The 20815-nt window shown below is 43.1% G+C and overlaps 1 protein-coding gene across 3 annotated transcripts in view; it reads left to right on the plus strand.

Annotated features, from left to right (window-relative positions):
- SFMBT2 (Scm like with four mbt domains 2) overlaps positions 1–20815 on the plus strand; it is a 229729-nt gene that overhangs the window by 52845 nt on the left and 156069 nt on the right. For all 3 annotated transcript variants that reach the window (XM_030216279.1, XM_030216281.1, XM_030216280.1), the window contains exon 4: positions 2874–3114. In XM_030216279.1, the coding sequence (XP_030072139.1) occupies positions 2874–3114 (241 nt within the window). The remainder of the gene's footprint in view (positions 1–2873; positions 3115–20815) is intronic.

The raw sequence follows: 20815 nt of genomic DNA on the forward strand, positions 1-20815 counted from the left end.
ATGGGTACAGTGGGTTTGTGGTGGGTTTTGGAGAGCTTACTGATTCCTTTATGTAACAGATAGGGGGGGGGGGGGTTGGGCCTAGATCCGCCTGTCTGAAATACACTGTAGTACCCAGTAAAACTGCTCTTGGGACCTTCATGCGCTGTCATGGACCTGATTACGACATCTGAGGCTGGTACGACATGTTTTTAAAGATGTTTTTTGAGGGTGGGAGGGGGTTAGCGACCACTGGGGGAGTAACAGGAGGTCATCCCCGATTCTCTCCAGTGGTCATCTGGTCATTTTGGGCAACTTTTTGTGCCTTATTCGTTAAAAAAAAAAAAAAAAACACATCTGGGTGAAAACGTCCAAGTGTTCGTCAGGGACGTCCTTGCTTTTTTCGATTATGGATCAAAGACGTCCAAGTGTTAGGCATGCCCATGTCCCGCCTTCGCTACGCCTCTGACACGCCACCTTGAAATTTGGACGTCCTTGCGACGGACTGCAGTTGGAGACGTCCAAAATCGGGTTTCGATTGTACCGATTTGGATGTCTATGGGAGAAGGACGTCCATCTTCCGATTTGTGTCGAAAGATGGACGTCCTTCTCGTTCGAAAATGAGCCCATAAGTCTTCAATTCAGTGTTAGCACGGAAATAGAGGCTTCCGCAAAATGCATTAAGGCATTTAGCAGTATTTTGCCTCTTTTCACGCAGTAAGGGCCTCTTTTACTAAACTGCGCTAGCTATTCCCAGTGCAGCAAATGCACCGCAGCCCAGGCTGGCATACATTTACCGCACGGGAATCGCTAGTTTGGTTTGGTAAAAGAGGCCCGAAGTGCACTTTTAATTATTTTCTTTTAATATTTTTTTTAGTGGGGGTGTTGTGGGCATTCCTGCACTATCCATCTAACATGTTATTTATTTATTTATGACATTGATATTCCTCATTATCCCAAATAGGATTCAAGTTCAGTGTGTCTCACAATATAACAAAGGTAGAACTGACGAGGCTTTCTAATTACATAGAACAAAGTAGATAACGTCTTAATCTTTTTAGTTTCCATAATGATATGAATACATTAGACACTGATTTGGATACTTGGGGTTCAAATGAGAGATGTTGATCAATTATTATTCCCATACACTATATGGATTATGCAGAGTTAATCGGGAGCACTGAATGCCTCCTAAATAAGAGGTGGTAAGTCCTCCTACATTAACTTTTTTTTTTTTTTTTTTATCATTTATAATTTTTATTAGTTTTATAAACTTAATACAGACATAAACTGTTCAAGTGAAATACAGCCAGGCAATAAAGTTATTACAGAAGAATTATCTTTTCATAACGAAATTTAAACATTGGCTTCATTAGACCTCAATTATTAAGAAGAACAAAGGGGGGCAGGAATTAAGTGAAGATTTTTTAATGCAAACAATAATAAAGAAACTATGGCGTCGTTTTCTCATATTTTGTCTCTAATGTTGTCTAGCTTCTAGGAAGGTCTTAAGCTGATCCGGTGTATAGTAAACATATTTTATCTGATTTAACCTTATGACACATTTACACGGATATGCAAGGAGAAAAGAGCCTCCTAAATCCAAAATTTTAGACCTCATAGAAAGAAACTTTTTCCTCTTTTCTTGGGTAGTCTTAGTCACATCAGGGTATAGCCAAATTTTTTGGCCCCCAAACATATGGTTAGCTGATTTAAAATAAAGTCTCATTATTGAATTCAAGTCTTGTTGGAAAACAAAAGAAACTATCAGCGTCCCCCTTTCTGATCCATCTTCAAGTGATTGTTCCAATATGGCTGTAACATTTTGCAAGTCAATGGATTTTTCTCCCTCTGATTTTTTCATAGTAGTCGGAACATAATAAATTTTGTTCAATGGGGGAATAACTTCTTGAGGAAAATTAAGATTTTCTTTCAAAAATCTGGTAAACATGTCCTGTGGAGAAACTCCTAATAGTCTGGGAAAATTAAGCACCCGAAGGTTCAATCTCCTATTAAAATTTTCCTACATTTTCCTACATTCTCCTACATTAACTTTTTGTAGCTGTGTGCTAATGACAATATTAGCACATAATCAACAAAAAAAAAAGCTAAAAAGCCCTAAAACACAGGAAATTCCCACATTAGAAGGTGTTAAGTCCAGAATTCAGTGCACTTTAGTAAAAGAACCTCATAGTTTCATGTATAGAATGGTTTTCCCAAACTGAAAGCCACTTTTAGCATAATTTGTGCCAGTCGCAAGTTGTTTTCTATAATGATAAATCAAGATAAACTTAAGTGTCAGCTTGTCTGATCAACCGAATTTACATATAAGATGGCTTTGAGAACCTTTCTAGGATCCTTCTTATAAAATTAGCCCCACACGTCACCAGTCATTAGAGGGTTCAGTGCTGTGTACATTGAGTAGCGCTACAGAAGTGATAAGTGTAAAGGTTTCTGCATGTGTGTACCTAGAGCACTCAACCATTATGTGGTCTGAATGTGGGCTGATCCAGAAAAGTGGAGTTCCATGTGGCCATTCCCTGTAACATAGACTTGGTTCACAATCCATCACTGGGTTTTATCAAACCAGAAAAACCCAGTTGTCCATCCCTAGAAAACACCTGGATAATACTGTGTATTTGGATCACATTTGAAAAACTTGGCCTAACCCTGGAAGAGTAACCTAATGCAGCTCCTTGTGACTCTGGGCAAGTCACTTAACCCTCCGTTGCCCTAGGTACAAAACTTAGATTGTGAGCCCACTGGGAACAGAGAAAGTACCTGCATATGATGTATACAGTGCTGTATATGCCTAGTAGCACTGTAGAAATAATTAGTAGTAGTAATCCAGAGACATCAATAACTTTTTTTTTTGTTTGTTTTGCTTTTGCAAGGTGGAAATCAGTCTTCAAAGCAGTTTCCAACCGGGAATGAAGCTGGAGGTTGCTAACAAAAGCAACCCGGACACCTATTGGGTGGCTACTATCATTACAACCTGTGGGCAGCTTTTACTCTTGCGCTATTGTGGCTATGGTGAGGATCGCAGGGCAGATTTCTGGTGTGATGTTATGACAGCAGACCTTCATCCTGTAGGATGGTGCACACAAAATAACAAAGTGCTGACGCCACCAGATGGTAAGTACCATATGTGAAAATCTCTTGTTCGTTCTATTTATCTATCTTTCAGGTTTCAGTTTTTTTGTATCTTTCTAATTCTGATGGTTTAGAGGATGGGAGCTGAGCTTAGAGCAAGAGTGCCAGTTAATTCATTTTTAAAGAGGTTTGAGTCAATAGAAAAATAAAGAAACATGACGGCAGGTAAGGGCCAAATGATCCACCCAGTCTGCTCATCCTCAATATCCACTATCTCCTCTTTTCCCTCTGGGATCCCATGTGCCTGTCCCATGCTTTCTTAAATTCAGACACAGTATTTGACTCCACCACTTCCACCGGGAGGTTATTCCATGCGTCCATCACCCTTTCTGTGAAAAAGTATTTCATTCTATTACGTAGCTTCCCACTGTTCCAGAGCCTGTGGGATACTTGTGTCCATCAACTAGCAGGTGGAGATAGATATGTCTCAGCTCAGTTTTCATCTCTCTTTCTTGGCATCCAGTCCAGCTTCTCAGTATTTTCTATCTCCAGCAGTTGGATGGACACACTTTTCAGCCTGGCAGAAACCCAATTAGTATCAACTTTCCATGTTACCAATCTCAGGGCAAGCAGTGGCTTCCCCATGTCCATCTGATTAACAGACTATGAACCTTTCCTCTAGGAACTCGTCCAAACTTTTCTTAAACCTAGATACGTTGACCACTGTTACCACATCTTCCGGTAGCGAGTTTCAGAGCTTCTGTTCTTTGAGTGAAAAAATATTTCCTCCTATTTGTTTTAAAAGTATTTCCATTTTTATCATGATCACTGCCTGGGTACTCGTTCTTGTCTGACTATCCGCTTGTGCTGTAAATGAAATCTAACTACAAATTGTAATGAGTTTAATTGAAATAGTCACCCTCTGGTCATAAAAAACACTTCAAGAAATTGCTAATTTCCAGGTTGAGCATCTGTTCCTGGGTGCTGCTGACTACCTTTGGGAAAATATGACTAAAGTCACCAAAAACAAAAAAGAGAATTCTATTAGAGCAAACAAATCATAATACAACCGTCCAAACCCCATTCTTTTGTGTGAAAAAATAAAAAGGTTACAGAAGTTCAAGCATATAACTTTCTCAGACTGCTTATGGACCTGTGACATGAAAATCGCCCATTGTCAACATTTTGGATCTGAATCTTTAGTCATTTCCCCCCAGAGATGGTCATATATCACCACCCCCTCTTTATTTCTTTGTTGCTCTATACTTACGTTTCTTTCAAGTTGATTACTATATTGTGTATTTGTATTTTATTGAACCGGAGCCTGCCTGTCCGGTATTGTGTAAGCCACATTGAGCCTGCATCTAAGTGGGAAAATGTGGAATATAAATGTGTTAAATAAATACATATATTGAAATGTTATGATCTATGTTCCTGGTTGCTTATCATTCTACTTTTGCTAAGACTAACTGTAAGGTTTGATCTGCAAACACTGGAAATAGTCCTTTTGTGGCTCTTTGGCTGAGAGGGCTGAGAATCTGTACAGTATAGATTGTTCACACACACATTAGGAACACAAATTCATTTGGATCTTATACCAACCTGGATTTAAAATAAAATTACACCTATTCTCATGAGGTCATGTAAAATTTCCTGTGATTTTGTGAGTGAATGGTGTCTGAAGTGCTGGCAATTGTCATATTAGATGACAAACCTTAATTACGAAAGACAGTTTATTATGTATTTAGAATTTTTATATTCCACATGATCTATCTCTCTGGACGGTGTGCAAAAATCAGCATCCATAATATAAAATATATACAGTTGTCAGGTTGTGCATGTATTTGGCACAAGCCTTAGGCAGGGATAGACGCAAGAGGAGTGTGAAAGGTGCATCGCGGGCCATTCGCCTACACAATGTATTCAATCAGAACCACATAAGATCCCAGTAACCTAGGTAAGGATTATTTATATTCTTTTTTTTTTTTTTTACCATTTACATGCTTGCCAAAGAGCACCTTGCAACAAATAAAATTCGGTACAATGGATCCCTGCCCCAAAGGTCTTAGTTTTAAATGAGTTGCTCTTTTAGGCTGTCAATGGATATGGTTTTCAGGAAAACCAAAATGTACAGCAGAGTGGGCAACTTGTGGCCCATCATTGAATTTTATATGGCCCACGATACCACGGGCAGTATACACAAAGAATGTCATAAATGAGAGTGTTGGCAATTTTAAATACTCCGTTTCACAAATATTTTCAGAATAGTTAAACTTTTATTTATCACAGAAGGTCTATGGAGCTCTGTGTGTTTCTGGTTCCAATATTATATAATGTCGTGGCCTGCCAGGAATAGTACTGACATTTATTCGGCTCTCTATGTATAAACTTTGCCCACCCTTTATACACAGAGATTAACTTGGTCTGTAGCCCACATACTGAAAACATGTCTCCGTAATTACTCATTATGCTTCCTGAAAACTGTACGTGGGTGAGTGGAATAGGGATCTGAATGTGTTTGAAACATAGCAAATAAGGAGATGTATTATAGGTAGTGGTGGAGTCGCCTAATGGTTAGTGAGGTGGCTTAAGAACCAAGGGATTCTGAGCAAGTCATTTAAATCTCCATTGCCCCAGGTTTCAAAATAAGTACTTCCATATAATATGTAAATTGCTTTGATTGTAGCCACAGAAAGGTGGTATATAAAATCCTGTCCCCTTTCCCTTTCCCTAATGTTGTTCTAGTAATGGCAAATTTTATCGCACATTAACAATGAAACATTAGTGCTAGATTTTATGAAACATTGTAGAGACTGCATATTAATGGCCTACAGTTAATGAAGAAATCAGCTCATTTATATCAACCTGGAGTATTAAAAAATAATACATTAATTGTTGTATATCTTTAATGCATGTTGAAATAACGTGTTCCACAGCCACTCCACATATGCTTCTGCCCACTTTCCCCTGGATTCAGTATAGCGCGCCTAGAGATCCGCGCCGAAATCCAAGCGTATTCTATAACACGCATAACTAAATTGGCTTAACAAGCTAATCAGCATTGGTAACAGCTCTTAACAAGCAGTAATGAGCACTAATTGGCAATAATTAAAATTTACATGTAGAACTTGCAAAGCTCATTCTGTAATGCAATGCGCCTAAATTCTAACGTACACAGGCAAAAATTAAGTGTGGATATGGGCAGAGAAATGGGCATTTTGTGGGCATTCCAAAATGTATGCATGTAGTTATAGAATATGGCCCATTGCGCCTAAATCTATGTGCCGAGATTTATGCCATGTTTTCGAGGAGGTGCAAAGTTTTAGGCACTCAAATATCAACTGTGTTTTCTATATACTGCACCTAGGTGCTTACAGAATACGCTTAGTGGGCACTGATTTCAGCACCAATTTTTTTTTTTTTTTTTTTTTTAGGTGCCATTTATAGAATCTCCCCCTTTAAGCATTATCATAAAAACCCATATTAAGGGTTTAGGGTGGTTTTTAATGTGCATTAAAGTATCTACTTGTGCATTAATAAAAACTTAACACGTGTAATCCTGGTGTCACTAAAGCCCATAAAATTCCTCATGCTGGGTCTTTCAGGGATCGAATTGCCCTGGAAGCAACGTAGGGACAATAACCTTAAGAATTGTTCTAACTGGGTTTCCAACTGGGATATGCTCGGGGGAGGAGCTATCGAGATTCCCTGTGCTATGTAAGGTCCAGGGTTTAGAGGGAAAGGGTCTTTTTCTGCCTCTTGTCAACAAGAGCAGACCAGCAGCCCAAGGCCCAGAAGAACCACCCAGATCTCAGGGCAGAGTTAAAGCAGAGCCCTCACTGAAAAGGAATAAACAGGATTACACTGAGCAGTTGCAAGGGCAGAGGAGGCTGTCCCAGTAGAGGGGAGTCTATGGGTCCAGCCTGAACCAAATAATCTAGGGTAGTCAAGAGAGAATGGAGATTTTTACCCAGGAACTAATCCTGCTGCCTGATGTCCAGTGAGGAGCCCAGTGGAGTAGGACTGGGGCCAAGCTGATAGGTGGGACCTCGGTGGAGATGATACAGGTGAGGCCTGGGAAAAGAAGTGTCCTCTAGTGTTGAAGAAAGAGATGAGTGCTTATTACAGACCCGCCTGGCATCTTTAGCTTCTGAACTGCTGCAGTCGTAATGACATATTGAACTCTATTACTCTTTCTCCTTTTCCTCTCCTTTGCTGTTACTTGCTAATCTCTTTACTTCAATGACTTTGATTGTTTGCTGAGTTAATGTATGTTTTGCAGACTGATGTAAGCCACATTGAGCCTGCCCATGGGTGGGAAAATGTGGGATATAGATGCTATAAATAAATAAATTATAAGAAAGAGTGCAAGTGTGCTGGGACGGAAAATACTGTTGGAATTTCTTCTGAGTAGGTCTCTACACTGATTTAAGCTTGCCGGTAAAGCTGAATCAGTTATACATAGGTAAATTCAAGGGGGGGGGGGGAGTGGAGGAGTAGCCCAGTGCCTAGTGCAGCGGACCTTGATCCTGGGGAACTGGGCTCGATTCCCACTGTAGCGCCTTGTGACTGTGGGCAAGTCACCTAACCCTCCATTGCCCCAGGTACATAATAAGTACCTAAATATGTGTAAACCGCTTTGAATGTAGTTGCAAAAACCTCAGAAAGGCGGTATGTCAAGTCCCAGTTCCCTTTCCCTATTTGAGATTCTACATGGAATGTTGAATGTTGAAACTATTTGTAGATTCTACATGGAATATTGCAACTATTTGAGATTCTGTTGCTACTATTTGAGATTCTACATGGAATGTTGCTATTCCATTAGCCCAAACAAAAAAAACAGCACCACGGGCCTTTAAAAATGGAACACAGTTCTTTAATGAATGAGCCTTGACAAAAAGACCCGACACGGGCCGTGTTTCGGTGACTAGCACCTGCGTCAGGGGTCACAGTGATGACGTGGAAAACTTGGGGAATAACTCGAATATATTCCTCTACAATATATTATTCCTTACCCCACGTCTCATGTAGTAAAAGCTACAAAGCACCAAGGCACTTTCTCTTTCTGTATCAAAATGGAAAGTGAAAGTGCCTTGGTGCTTTGTAGCTTTTACTACATGAGATGTGGGGTAAGGATATATTGTAGAGGAATATATTCGAGTTATTCCCCAAGTTTTCCACGTCATCACTGTGACCCCTGACGCAGGTGCTAGTCACCGAAACACGGCCCGTGTCGGGTCTTTTTGTCAAGGCTCATTCATTAAAGAACTGTGTTCCATTTTTAAAGGCCCGTGGTGCTGTTTTTTTTGTTTGGACTTTAGTTTGTACTTTGTTCCCTCTCTTTTGTTATATCCAAGCTATTCCATTAGCAACATTCCATGTAGAAGCCTGCCCTTGCAGATCAGCAACATGGCCGCGTAGGCTTCTGTTTCTATGAGTCTGACGACCTGCACGTATGTGCAGGACGTCAGACTCATAGAAACAGAAGCCTGCACGGCCGCATTGCTGATCTGCAAGGGCAGGCTTCTACATGGAATGTTGCTAGTGGAGGAGTAGCCTAGTGCAGCGGACCTTGATCCTGGGGAGCTGGGCTCGATTCCCACTGCAGCTCCTTGTGACTGTGGGCAAGTCACCTAACCCTCCATTGCCCCGGGTACATAATAAGTACCTGAATATATGTAAACCATTTTGAATGTAGTTGCAAAAACCTCAGAAAGGCAGTATATCAAGTCCCATTTCCCTTTCCCTTCCCTTTAAAGGCCTTTTTAGTATAGAATACTAGTATAGCAGGGCAAATATGTGCATATAGAGCTGTTGTAAATACTTGTGCCTGTATTGCTAAAAAAAATGCATGTTAATTATAGTATTTTATAATTTACATGTGCAACTGTGCACTCCACCCACATTCTGCCCAGACTCCATTCATATGAGCAAGTAGACCAGGTTGACGGACTTTCAGTGCTGAGATTATAGCTCCTAGATACTTCAAGTTGCTGTACTGCTGATACTGCAGCCAGAATTGGTAGCGCTCAAGTGCTTTCACCAGTCTGAAATGGTGCCTGTGGAAGAAGCACAGTGTTACACTGAAGACCAAAATGAGTGCTTTTAATGTTGCAGTCATGCCAGCCCTTCTATATGCAGGGCCGCTGGGGAGGGGGGGCAGCATAATTCTCCGGGACCAGCGCTGGCAAGCTTCTTCCTGCCTGCCTGCTTCCGGTCTGTCCTCTCCTGCTCCTGCGTGCGGCCCAGGACCCGAGTGATTGCATTAGCACGATATCGCGTTAATGCAGTCATCTGGGTCCTGGCATGGACAGGAGCAGGAGAGGACAGACCGTGGGAGCAGGCAAGCAGGAAGAGACTTGCCGGGCCCGCTCCCTTTGGAGGCAGAGACAGAAAAGTAAGGGGGCGGGAGGGAATGGCAGCATGAGTGTGGGGAGGAGGCGGCGGCACACAGAGATCCAGTTCTTCCCCGGGCCTGCCCGTGTCTTTCGGCAGCCCTGTCTGTACGCCAAAGAAACATAGACACTGCTAGCTGAGGACTTGTGCAAGCTGGAATTGTTCCAGGTGAAATGCTTGCACACGATTCTCAGCATCTCGCTGCTCAACCACAGGTAGAATTAAAACCATCTGAGAAACTTGCAACAAACAATTTACAGTGGAAGAAAAGATAAGACAATCACACTGTCACTGGCTTGGCCGTATCTACAGAATAGAGGCATTGCAACTTCCAAGTTCAACTCCAATAACATTGATCACCTGGCGGAATGTTGTGAAAAAGTGCTCCAAGAAAGACCTGGCAAAGGCAGCTCAAGGCTGAAACAAAACAGCTCCACCTTTGCCTGGATGATTTTACTGCAGCTGCTCAGGACCAGCTACACTGGAAGAGGCTCACTATGGATGTCCTTGCTATGACCACCACAGATCAGTGAAATGCATGTTTAGTGAGCGTGCGTTTTATTTCTAAGTCCCCATTTTTACTTGGATTCTGTGGATTTTTATTTTTCAGTTAATAAAACACTTCTACAATAGAGGCTTTTTGACAATCAGTTTTTATGCAAATCGGTCAACGGGATGCTGAAAGAATTTCAAACTGAGTTGTACAACACATATAATTAATGCATTTAATAAGAATGTTGTCTCTATAGTGGTCTAGGTATTCCTAATTATAATTAGACTCCCTGGGGGCCCTTTATTAAAGTGTGGTAATGTTTTGCACTTTTTCCTTTTAATGCACAGTATCGAACGTGCAAAGCTTGTGCCACCTCACAAGCAGTGTTATTCTTATGGCTCAGAAGCAAAACAGCGACCTGATTCTCCCAGGCTACTAGATCAGGGTCCCTCCAGACTTCAGGGCCTCCCCCTCCTCCACTTGAAAGGGTGGGGGTCCTCCGGGTGTCTTCCGGGTTCCTCCCAGGGAGTCTTCTGGAGTCCGGAGGGCTCTTCAGGCAGGAACGATGCCCAGTCACTTCTGCCTTGTCCTGCGCAGCCTTCAAAATGGCTTCTCTAGCAGTATTCTCGCACCGCTACCGCTAGGGGTCATGTTCCATGTAAGGAAATTATTTTGCATCTCATTACTAACTAACTCACGGTGACTTAAATATCACCATGTTATTTAAAGTCAAGCAGCATTTTAGCCAAATAACATGCACTACAGGTCAAATAAAGGTTGTTAATAGCCCTAATGCGGCTTGATGAATCCCCCCTCCACCCACCCACCCAAGTGTGTCCATGCTAATTGTGAGTAGTCTTAACGCCTCCTCTTAGGGGGCAGAGATTGCACCTGGACAAACTGCACAAGTGACAGCACACAGTAAGTACAGTGTGCTGTCTGCACCTATAACACACCCTGTTCCCACCCTCTAACACAACATGAAGTTAATGCGTAAGTTAGCATGAGCTTGTCACACCAGCGTAGTAACAATTGCTATGTGTTAATTCGCACTGTTAGAAAACCAGAGTGAAAGAGAGAGAAATAAGATCCAGATTGCAGGTAACTTGATGTTCTGAGGAATGTTAACACTGCTGCTTGCCTAATGATAACAAATGAGGCTCATTTTGTGAATGTTTATTTTCCTGCAACTCTTTATAGCTTTCTTATTTCCCAGTTGATAAGCAGCGTTGCCTGGAGTACACAGTGTAGTTAGATCAAGCAAGAAATGAGAGGGTCAGAGAACAAAATGATTGCATTGATTACTTTAGCAGTACATGATGGTTATTGCATTTATAGCTGGAGGCAGCCGTAGTTCATAAAAATATTGGAAATGTTTTGTGCTATGTTTCTTCAATAGTGCTTTTATGTACAACATATTTAATTTTAGAGGTAAGGGTGGGGACTCAACTATTGTGAATATAGACTGGCTGAAGATAGGAAACAAACTAGTGTGTAGTTTTGAACCTGCTTGCGACATTGCATTGGAATGCTGTTGTGTAGCGAAGGGTGCTGCAGTTCATTTCATGATGTCAATCATATGCTGAAATTTACCTGAGCAGGTTATTATAGTCGGAGCGTCTCCGATGACATTGAAAAGTGTAGGTGGTTTTATATTTAAATCATTTTTGTCGAAAAGAAGCAAAGCATGTCACAAAAGCGGAGTGGAGGGGTAGCCTAGTGGTTAGTGCAGCGGACTCTGATTCTGGGGAACTGAGTTCGATTCCCACTGCAGCTCCTTGTGACTCTGGGCAAGTCACTTAACCCTCCATTGCCCCTGGTACAAAAAAAGTACCTGAATATATGTAAACCGCTTTGAATGTAGTTGCAAAAACCTCAGAAAGGCAGTATATCAAGTCCCATTTCCCTTTCTCTTATGACATCACAATATCTGAGCCAAGTATCGGGCAATCAAGCCATTGTGACATCACTGATGAGGTTGGCTCTTATTGGTGGAATGAGTGGAGGAGTAGCCTAGTGGTTAGTGCAGTGGACTTTGATCCTGGGGAACTGGGTTCAATTCCCACTGCAGCTCCTTTTGACTCTGGGCAAGTCACTTAACCCTCCATTGCCCCTGGTACAAAAAAAGTACCGGAATATACGTAAACTGCTTTGAATGTAGTTGCAAAACCCTCAGAAAGGCATCTCTCAGCTGCTGAAAGATGCGACCAGATTTACCCTGTGTATTGAGCTGATGTCCTCACCTTGATTGAGGAAAGCACCCTGCTGGTTTATTTACGTTTCAATCTCATGTCCTGCTTGGACTGTTAGCCCCTGATGCAGCCCTTATGGACGAAACACAGTCTGTGTCAGGCGAATCTCTGAAAATAAAGTTTTGAACCATATCACTGATTGATCTGCTTTGTTTGTCTCCACGTTGGATTTTGCGGATCGCTTGCCATCTTGTTTCTTAGGACCTGGCTTGTGCAGTATACAGATGTACACAGAGGAAGTATAATAAGGGAATAACTTTTCATAGGTAGAGTAGTAATTTGTTAGAAAGTGTAATCAGTGTATCATTTGGTGGGACTGGTTATAGGGACACCCTAGAACTGTTACGTTTGTGCAGAGATTTTTTTTTTCCTCAAGGTAAACGGTCTCTAAAACAGACATCATGCTATGAGAATCAGGTGTTCAACATTCAGAGTTTCTTTTTATTTATTTACATATTTATATAATTTATATCCCATGTTAAACATGAATTGGGTTGAAACCTGGGAGCATTTAAAATCGTTTTTTTGTTTCCTATGTCTACATCAAAAGAAATTCAAGATGACATAAGCCAGAGTGGGCGGAGCCAAGCCAGAATGGGTGGAGCCAAGGCAGAATGGGCATGGTTAAGGGCATGTACTAAAATCTCCCTCTCAAAAATCGGGACCCCTTGGCACCTCTTCAATAGGCACTGGACTGCCAACACACATTCTTGAACTTGAGATTTAGTTACAGGCACCATAAGCTCCAGTGGCCACGGAGAAGCCAATTTAATGAAGTCTAAATCCTCAGTGGTGTCCCTCAAATATCTATGGTGATAAGTCAGTTACCTTGTTATGCGAGCCCAGTGTGAGTGCTGTGTTAAGAGTATTCTCCAAGGACAAGCAGGCTGCTTGTTCTCACATGTCCCCATCGGCCCAGGAAACGGCAAATTTTTCACCAGCAAAATAAAAAGTTTTGCCAGAGCCTACTGGCGCGCACACTGCGCATGTGCGAACAACTTCCCACCCGTCTCGTGAGCGTGCCTCCTCAGTTTTTTCTTGTCTGCGAACAAGGTGACAGGTTTTTTCCTGTGCTCCTTGTAAGGCCCAGGAAAAGAGTCTGACGACTTGTATCTATCATTCTTTATCTTTCGTCATTTAAAAAAACAAACAAACTTTGCGTAGCTAAATTCTTAGTTTAGCCCCCCTTTTAAAGTTTCCTTTGTTTTTTGACGCAGCTGGCTTTAGACCATGTGGTCGGGTTCTCCCTTCCTTTTTTGTACCCTTTCGTCTTTTAATAGGCACAATCGCGTCTTTTGATTTCGCCGAAGCCGTTTTTCCTTCCATTTCATCGAAGACTCCCAGCGGCTTCAAACATTGTACTCGGTGCAACCGGACCATCTCAGGTACCGATACCATGCCTGGTGTATCCAGTGCCTTGGGCCCAACCATAGCCCAGCCGCTTGTAGTGTGTGTCTTTGTATGAAGAAACGGACCCAAGCGTCTCGAGAAGCCCAACGAGAAAAGCTTTTTGGGATTCGGTCTGGCCCTTCGACGTCGTCATCGACAGGAGCATCGATGTTGGGAGCAGAGAGACCAACTCGCGCTGGGAGCAGTGAGGCGTTGAGTGGGTCTCCACCTGCCTGGAGGCCTCCTGTTATGCAGGGCCCCCGGGACCGACCGTCGGCCCCTGCCCCGAGGAGACGTGAGGATTCCACGTCCTCCTCATCGGTACCGAGGAGTCTCAATGACAGGCGTCGAGCGAAGGTGAAGAAGCACCATCATCATTCTTCTTCGACGCACGGTACCAGGAGCTCCGGGGCGTCGAGAGAGTTGGCACCTGAGAAGCATCGGCGCCGAGAGGATCGCTCCCCCTCGATACAGGAGGTGCCAATGTGTCTGTCTCCTAGCAGCCCGATGCCTGCTCCCAAGCCTCCACAGATTCTGACACCGCCTGTTCCACCGACCCCACAGCCTTCTCCGATGGCAGCTCTCGATGAGCGCATCCAGGCCTTGTTTCCAGAACTTCTGGAGGAATTGCTACGTCAGTCAGCTTCTGTGTCGGGGTTGCTTGCGCCTTCTGTACCATCTGCTGCAGCGGTGTCTGGCCCTTCTCCTGCTCCTGCGGTGAGGTCTCCGACTGCGGTGCCGCCTGTGGCATCGGTGTCGGCTGCCACCCAGGTCGACTCCCCTTCGACGTCGGTGGAGGGAGCTTCGCCGCAGTCGGACCGGGCATCAGCCTCTCGACATTGCCATAGAGGACATCGTTCCTCGGCGTCGAGGCAGGTTCAGTGTCGAAGTACCTTTACACAGGCTTTATCTGACACTGAGCAGGAGCGTTCGTGGGAGTCAGAGGAAGATCCCAGGTACTTTTCTTCTGATGAGTCCTTTGGGATTCCCTCTGATCCTTCCCCTCTGCCAGAGAGGAGACTATCTCCACAGGAGAGTCTGTCTTTTTCCTCTTTTGTCCAGGAAATGGCTTCGGCTGTTCCCGTCTCTGTGGAGGTTGAAGATGAGCCCAGGCTATAACAGTTCCTCTGCATAAGGTACTGAAGGAAGTCCTTATGTGAAACTGGTCGACCCCTCTGCCTGGCCCTGTGGTCCCGAAGAAAGCTGAATCCCAGTATCGGATCCACGGTGAACCTGGATTGATGACGTCCCAGTTACCCCACAATTCCATGGGAGCCAGGAGTACTAGAGACTATGCTTTGGCGCCCCCAGGCAGAGAAGCTAGAAGTCTTGATTCTGTTGGGAGGAAGACGTATCAGGCTGCTATGCTTGCCGCCAAGATTCAGTCATGCCAGCTGTTCACGAGCGTGCACTTGCGGGACTCGATACGGCAACTGTCGAGTTTGGTTGATGCACTCCCTACGGAGCTGGCCGAGCCTTTTCGCCAGGTGGTCAGGCAAACAGAATGTGTGTCGCAAGTTCCTGGCCAGGGGTATTGTGCATGTACTGATTTGTAAGAGACTCTACATGGAGCCAAAAATATGTGTATTATAAATCCCTCCCCCTCCACATACCCTTAAGCTTTTCCAAGGAAAGCAATTATCAGACTGCCAATTTACATTAATAAATTGTACTTTACTTGGATCTATCTATCTATCTATCTATCTATCTATCTATCTATCTATCTATCTATCTATCTATCTATCTATCTATCTATCTATCTATCTATTTCCAAAAGCAAGTTACCTGTACAAATGGGCTTTTTAAAAAATTGCCACTCTCCTTATAGGTTAAAGCGTATGCTGATGGTTCTTTAAGTATGTGCAACTGTCATAATTTAGTCTTTTGCTTTAATTTAATTTAATACCAGCATTTGCATACTGCTTGACCACCGTGTTCTAAGTGGGTAACATCAAAAACATTTCATCAAAATCATACAACATATACAATTCAAAACCAGAAAGTATAAATGTGATCATGAAAAAGTACAGATGCTACAACCATTAAAAGAGGTAATGCTGGAATAACAAAGCTTTTACAGCTCGTCAAACTCGTATAGGACTAGATTCTGTATATTGCGAAATGAAATTCGCCTAAGCGTATTTTAGGTATACTTTATAGAATAAGCCTAAATATTGACGCGGTATATAGAATACGCCGAGTGACAGTGCGTTTGACTAAATGTAGTTGCAGGCAGTTATGCCAAGTAAATCTGTGTGTAAATTCCAACACCTAAGTTAGGCGCAGACTGGGTGTATTCTATAACAACGCGCATAGATTTTAGAAACGCCCATGACCTGCCCATTATAGAATACACTTAGGGGCTCTTTTACTAATGCATGTAGGCACCTACGTGCAAACCAGTATGCGTCAGTTTGGAACTACCGCCTGGCTACTGCGTGCCCCGGGCAGTAATTCCAATTTTTACGTACGTCTAATACGCGTGGCAGAAAATATTTTTTATTTTCTACCGTGTGGCGCTAACCAGGTGGTAATCGGCAGTGTATGCGCGCTGACAATTACTCTCGGTTAACGCGTGAGACCTTACCGCTAAGTCAGTGGGTGGCGGTAAGGTCTCAGGTCCAAAATGGATGTGCACCAATTTTTATTTTACCGCGTGTCCATTTTCGGCCCCCCAAAAAGGCCTTTTTTTGAAGGCACACTGAAAAATGGATCTGCGCATGTCCAAAACACGCACCTACACCAGCGCAGGCTATTTTTCGGCACACCTTAGTAAAAGGGCCCCTTAGCTAATGCCAATTAATGTCAATTGCTTGTTAATTGGTAATTATCAGTGCTGATTGGCTTGTTAACTAATACAGAGTACGCCTGGATTTGCATGCACAACGTAAGTCGCACTACATAGAATCCGGGGGATAATGTGTAATATTTCTCACTTCAGATGGTAAAGTGTTCGAAAGTTCATAGCCTTTGCCGAATAGTGTACTCCACTTCCAAATGCTGCCACTCTAAGCCACTTCCTGGTTGGCTCTGGAATGAACCTGCTTTTAATTTTTTTTTAGTGCACCACAGTGTGCCAGGGCTGCGGGTTTCTCGCCCAATTGGGCTCCTTTCCGCAAGTCACTGTGGCTTTTTCACGCCACGTGCGGGTTGCGGGATTTTGGGCGGCTGTTTCAAGCCCCGCCGGCAGTTTTTTCACCCACCGCGGTTTTTTTCCCCGTGGCAGTTGGCCGCGGGTTGGCTTTTTTCTTCCACGGCCGCGGCCAGTAGAAGCCCCACGGAAGCAGGCTTAATGACGTCATTTGTATGCAAATGGACTCGTTAATATTCATTAATGATGTCATTCACATGCAAATTGACTTTGTGCGGTTTTGGGCTGCCTTTGGGCATGACAAATTTTTTCCATCTGGCAACACTGGTGCACCATTATTTTGCCTGTAGTGCTGTGTAAAAGTAGCAATGAAACTACACCACCAAATTTATGCCTTTATTCTAAGGGGTGAACTGTCAGACTGTAAGCAACGATGTCATGGTTTGAGTGTGGGAAACCAAACTACTATATCATCACTGACAGCTTGTTCTGTCTTTTGAGATTAGAATTAGGTATTGCAGTTGTTTTTCAAGATTGTTTCATATTAGTAATGGTAACATAGTAACATAGTAGATGATGGCAGAAAAAGACCCGCACGGTCCATCCAGTCTGCCCAACAAGATAAACTCATATGTGCTACTTTTTGTGTATACCTTACCTTGATTTGTACTTGTCCTCTTCAGGGCACAGACCGTATAAGTCTGCCCAGCACTATCCCCGCCTCCCAACCACCAGCCCCGGCACAGACCGTATATGTCTGCCCAGCACTATCCCCGCCTCCCAACCACCAGCCCCGCCTCCCACCACCGGCAAAGTATTAATAAAGAAGGTTAAACTCATAATATAATTTGGAAATTATTCTGATGTAGCAAAATGTAGCTTCTTTGGGAGCAGGATGCAGAGATGATGTGATAAGTGAGAAATTCTTATGTAGGAATGAATGTCTTTGGGGAATGGCAGAAGTGCTAAGCAACACACTGAACAAAACGTTAGTTTAGGAATTAATGCTGTCAGAGTCTTTGTAAAGGATGAGAGATACTTATACCAAAGCTGTTATCTCAGTGAAGAGAAGTTTTCTGAATAGCACTGGGGGATATTGTGATGGTATTTTTATTTAATGGTTTTTAATGCCATCAAAGATAAGGTCTTATTTAAGGGTTAAGACCATTCTGAGAACTTGCTTATGGTTTCCAGTAAGCATACTGATTCCGAGGAAAGTACCGATCACTGTGGAAGTATGTGCATATTTTTGTGATAGCATGCCATGTGACCAGATGGGAGGCCTCATCTGTTCTCTTCCTTTGTAAAACTGGGATTGTAAAAAATATTTAGAAAATAAGGGCACCAGACAAAAGTTACAGGAACTAGGTTAAAAGAATGCTCTTTTGTTTTGTCAAAATGTTTTTTTTATAGCTGACTTTGTTTTCTCTTGCAGTAACTGCCTTCTATCCATTTTTCTCCTCTTCCTCCCCTGCCCCACCTCTTTTCTTCTGTATGACGGAAGGTGACCCTGCAGTGCAGAGGCTACGCTGGGCTCAAGCCATATCAGCGGTGACCCAGATACAGTTGTTCAGCCTATAGCTTGGTGGAAGCACAGAAATTTGGTCCAGCATATAAATTATGAAGCAGATAACCTTAATTCACAGGATAATTTACCTTAATTCGCCTTAATTCACAGGATAATTTACGGGGAAGTTTCAGAATATATGCTTGAATTGGTTGACTTGCCACCTAGAAATAGATCCAGTCTCTCGCGATCCTACTTGAATCTACACTACCCAGACTGTAATGGCCTTAAGTACAAATCTATTTATGCTCCAACTTCACATTTATAGGTACACAACTGTGGAATGCTTTACCCAAATCAGTCAAATGTACCCAGATCTACTTAAAATTCAGAAAATTATTGAAGACTGTACTGTTCAAAAAGGCTTATTCTCCAGGCTCAACATAATTCAGATTAACTTCTAGTCTAACAAAGATTCAAGGACACTAATTATCTTTTTATCTTTTACATATTGTTGTTTCAAATGTTGTTTACTATCTTACTTTTAAAATGTATAATTGTACGTCATGCACTGTAGCCTTTTCTACACATCTCTCTACTACAGATATGTGTAAGCCACATTGAGCCTGCAATTGGTGGGAAAATGTGGGATATAAATGTATTAAATTTTGGAGTTAGCTTATGCCTTTTCATTGGGAACTCAAGTCGACTTACATTCAAGGGGACAGGTTTTGATAATGCAGCTTTTAGGGCAGGAGCAACTGGCATTCTTTTGCCTCCCACTAGATACCAGTGATGACCTGTAGGAAAAATGAAGGCAGGCCCAGAAGGGTAAGAGATTTTTGATTAAAAAGGATAGGAGGGCAAGGAGACAATTTTTGTTTTAACATTCAGGCACTGGGTAGGGGTGTGAACACAGAGCACATGGCTGTGACACTGGATTATCAGGGGCTGGTGTTGGGGAAGAAAGGAGTCTGGGTGTTTTTTCTTAATACTTTTTTAGGCCTGCAGTTTAAAAGATAGTGACCTGAGCTGGGTCTTGCTATTGTTTGCTGCTGCAGCCGGGAATGCACTGTGTTCCCGCTTGCAGCAAGGCAAACAAATGACTGCAGGGTTCACTAACCTTGTCACCTCTCATTTAGACTACTGCAATCTGCTTCTTGCTGGCCTCCCACTTAGTCATCTCTCCCCTCTCCAATCGGTTCAAAACTCTGCTGCCCGTCTCGTCTTCCGCCAGGTTCGCTTTACTCATTCTACCCCTCTCCTCAAGTCGCTTCACTGGCTCCCTATCCGTTTTCGCATCCTGTACAAACTTCTTCTACTAACCTATAAATGTACTCACTCTGCTGCTCCCCAGTATCTCTCCACACTCGTCCTTCCCTACACCCTTCCCGTGCACTCCGCTCCATGGATAAATCCTTCTTATCTGTTCCCTTCTCCACTACTGCCAACTCCAGACTTTCTGTCTCGCTGCACCCTACGCCTGGAATAAACTTCCTGAGCCCCTACGTCTTGCCCCATCCTTGGCCACCTTTAAATCTAGACTGAAAGCCCACCTCTTTAACATTGCTTTTGACTCGTAACCACTTGCCTCCACCTACCCTCCTCTCCTCCTTCCTGTGTACATTAATTGATTTGATTTGCTTACTTTATTTTTTGTCTATTAGATTGTAAGCTCTTTGAGCAGGGACTGTCTTCTATGTTTGTGCAGCGCTGCGTACGCCTTGTAGCGCTATAGAAATGCTAAATAGTAGTAGTAATTGAGGCAGTCAGATAACTGAATCCTGTATTGCCTTTTCTATGATAAAATAGCATTGAAACTCTCTTAACTTACTGCAGTTTAGGAAATTTACCTTGTATGTGAGTTAATGGAGGGTAAAGTGACTTTCCTACGGTCACTAAGGAGTACCAGGAGAAAGTGAACCCCGGTGCTCCTGGTTCTTAGCCTGATATTCTAACCCAGGGGTCCCCAAGCTTTTCATATGAAGGGCCACACATGCATTTTAGAAAAGATGTGGAAGTTGGAATGCAGAGAGTTTAGGCAAAACATCAAAGCATATGATATATTTTACAAACGCAGGACTAAACATAGAAACCTATTTAAAATTGACATAGCTCCACCCCATGACCTTCAAAAACGGATAGCATATCAATGGCATATCAACTGCGATGTCTCAAAAAGTAGCAATATAAAACACCCAAAGGTACCCATGAAGCTGAAAACAGCCTACATGAGCTCACACCATAAAGTTCCCCCCCCCCCCATAGAACAAACAGGCACTGGGTAGGGAGGGGGGTGAGGGCACCGGGGGAGTGGACTGCCGATGGCACTGGCGCGTATTTTAAACGTGACAGATCACGTGAAAAATAGGCGCCTGCACAGTCGTAAGTCTATTTGAGGGAGCGGCTGCTCCCCTGGCTACCCACCTAGCTATGCCTCTCAGAACAAGTACTTAATGTCTATGAGGTTCCCACGGCATCTCTGGTGTCCATTCAGTGCCTGCAGGAGAAAATGTTGTCTAGTGCAAAATGTCTAGCACTGCAAAATGTTTATTTATTTGGATGTTGCTCACAAGCGCAAGATGAGTTCCATTCAGGGACACTGGGTATTTCCC

This window comes from Microcaecilia unicolor, chromosome 10, assembly GCF_901765095.1.
Source record: "Microcaecilia unicolor chromosome 10, aMicUni1.1, whole genome shotgun sequence".
Taxonomy (NCBI): domain Eukaryota; kingdom Metazoa; phylum Chordata; class Amphibia; order Gymnophiona; family Siphonopidae; genus Microcaecilia; species Microcaecilia unicolor.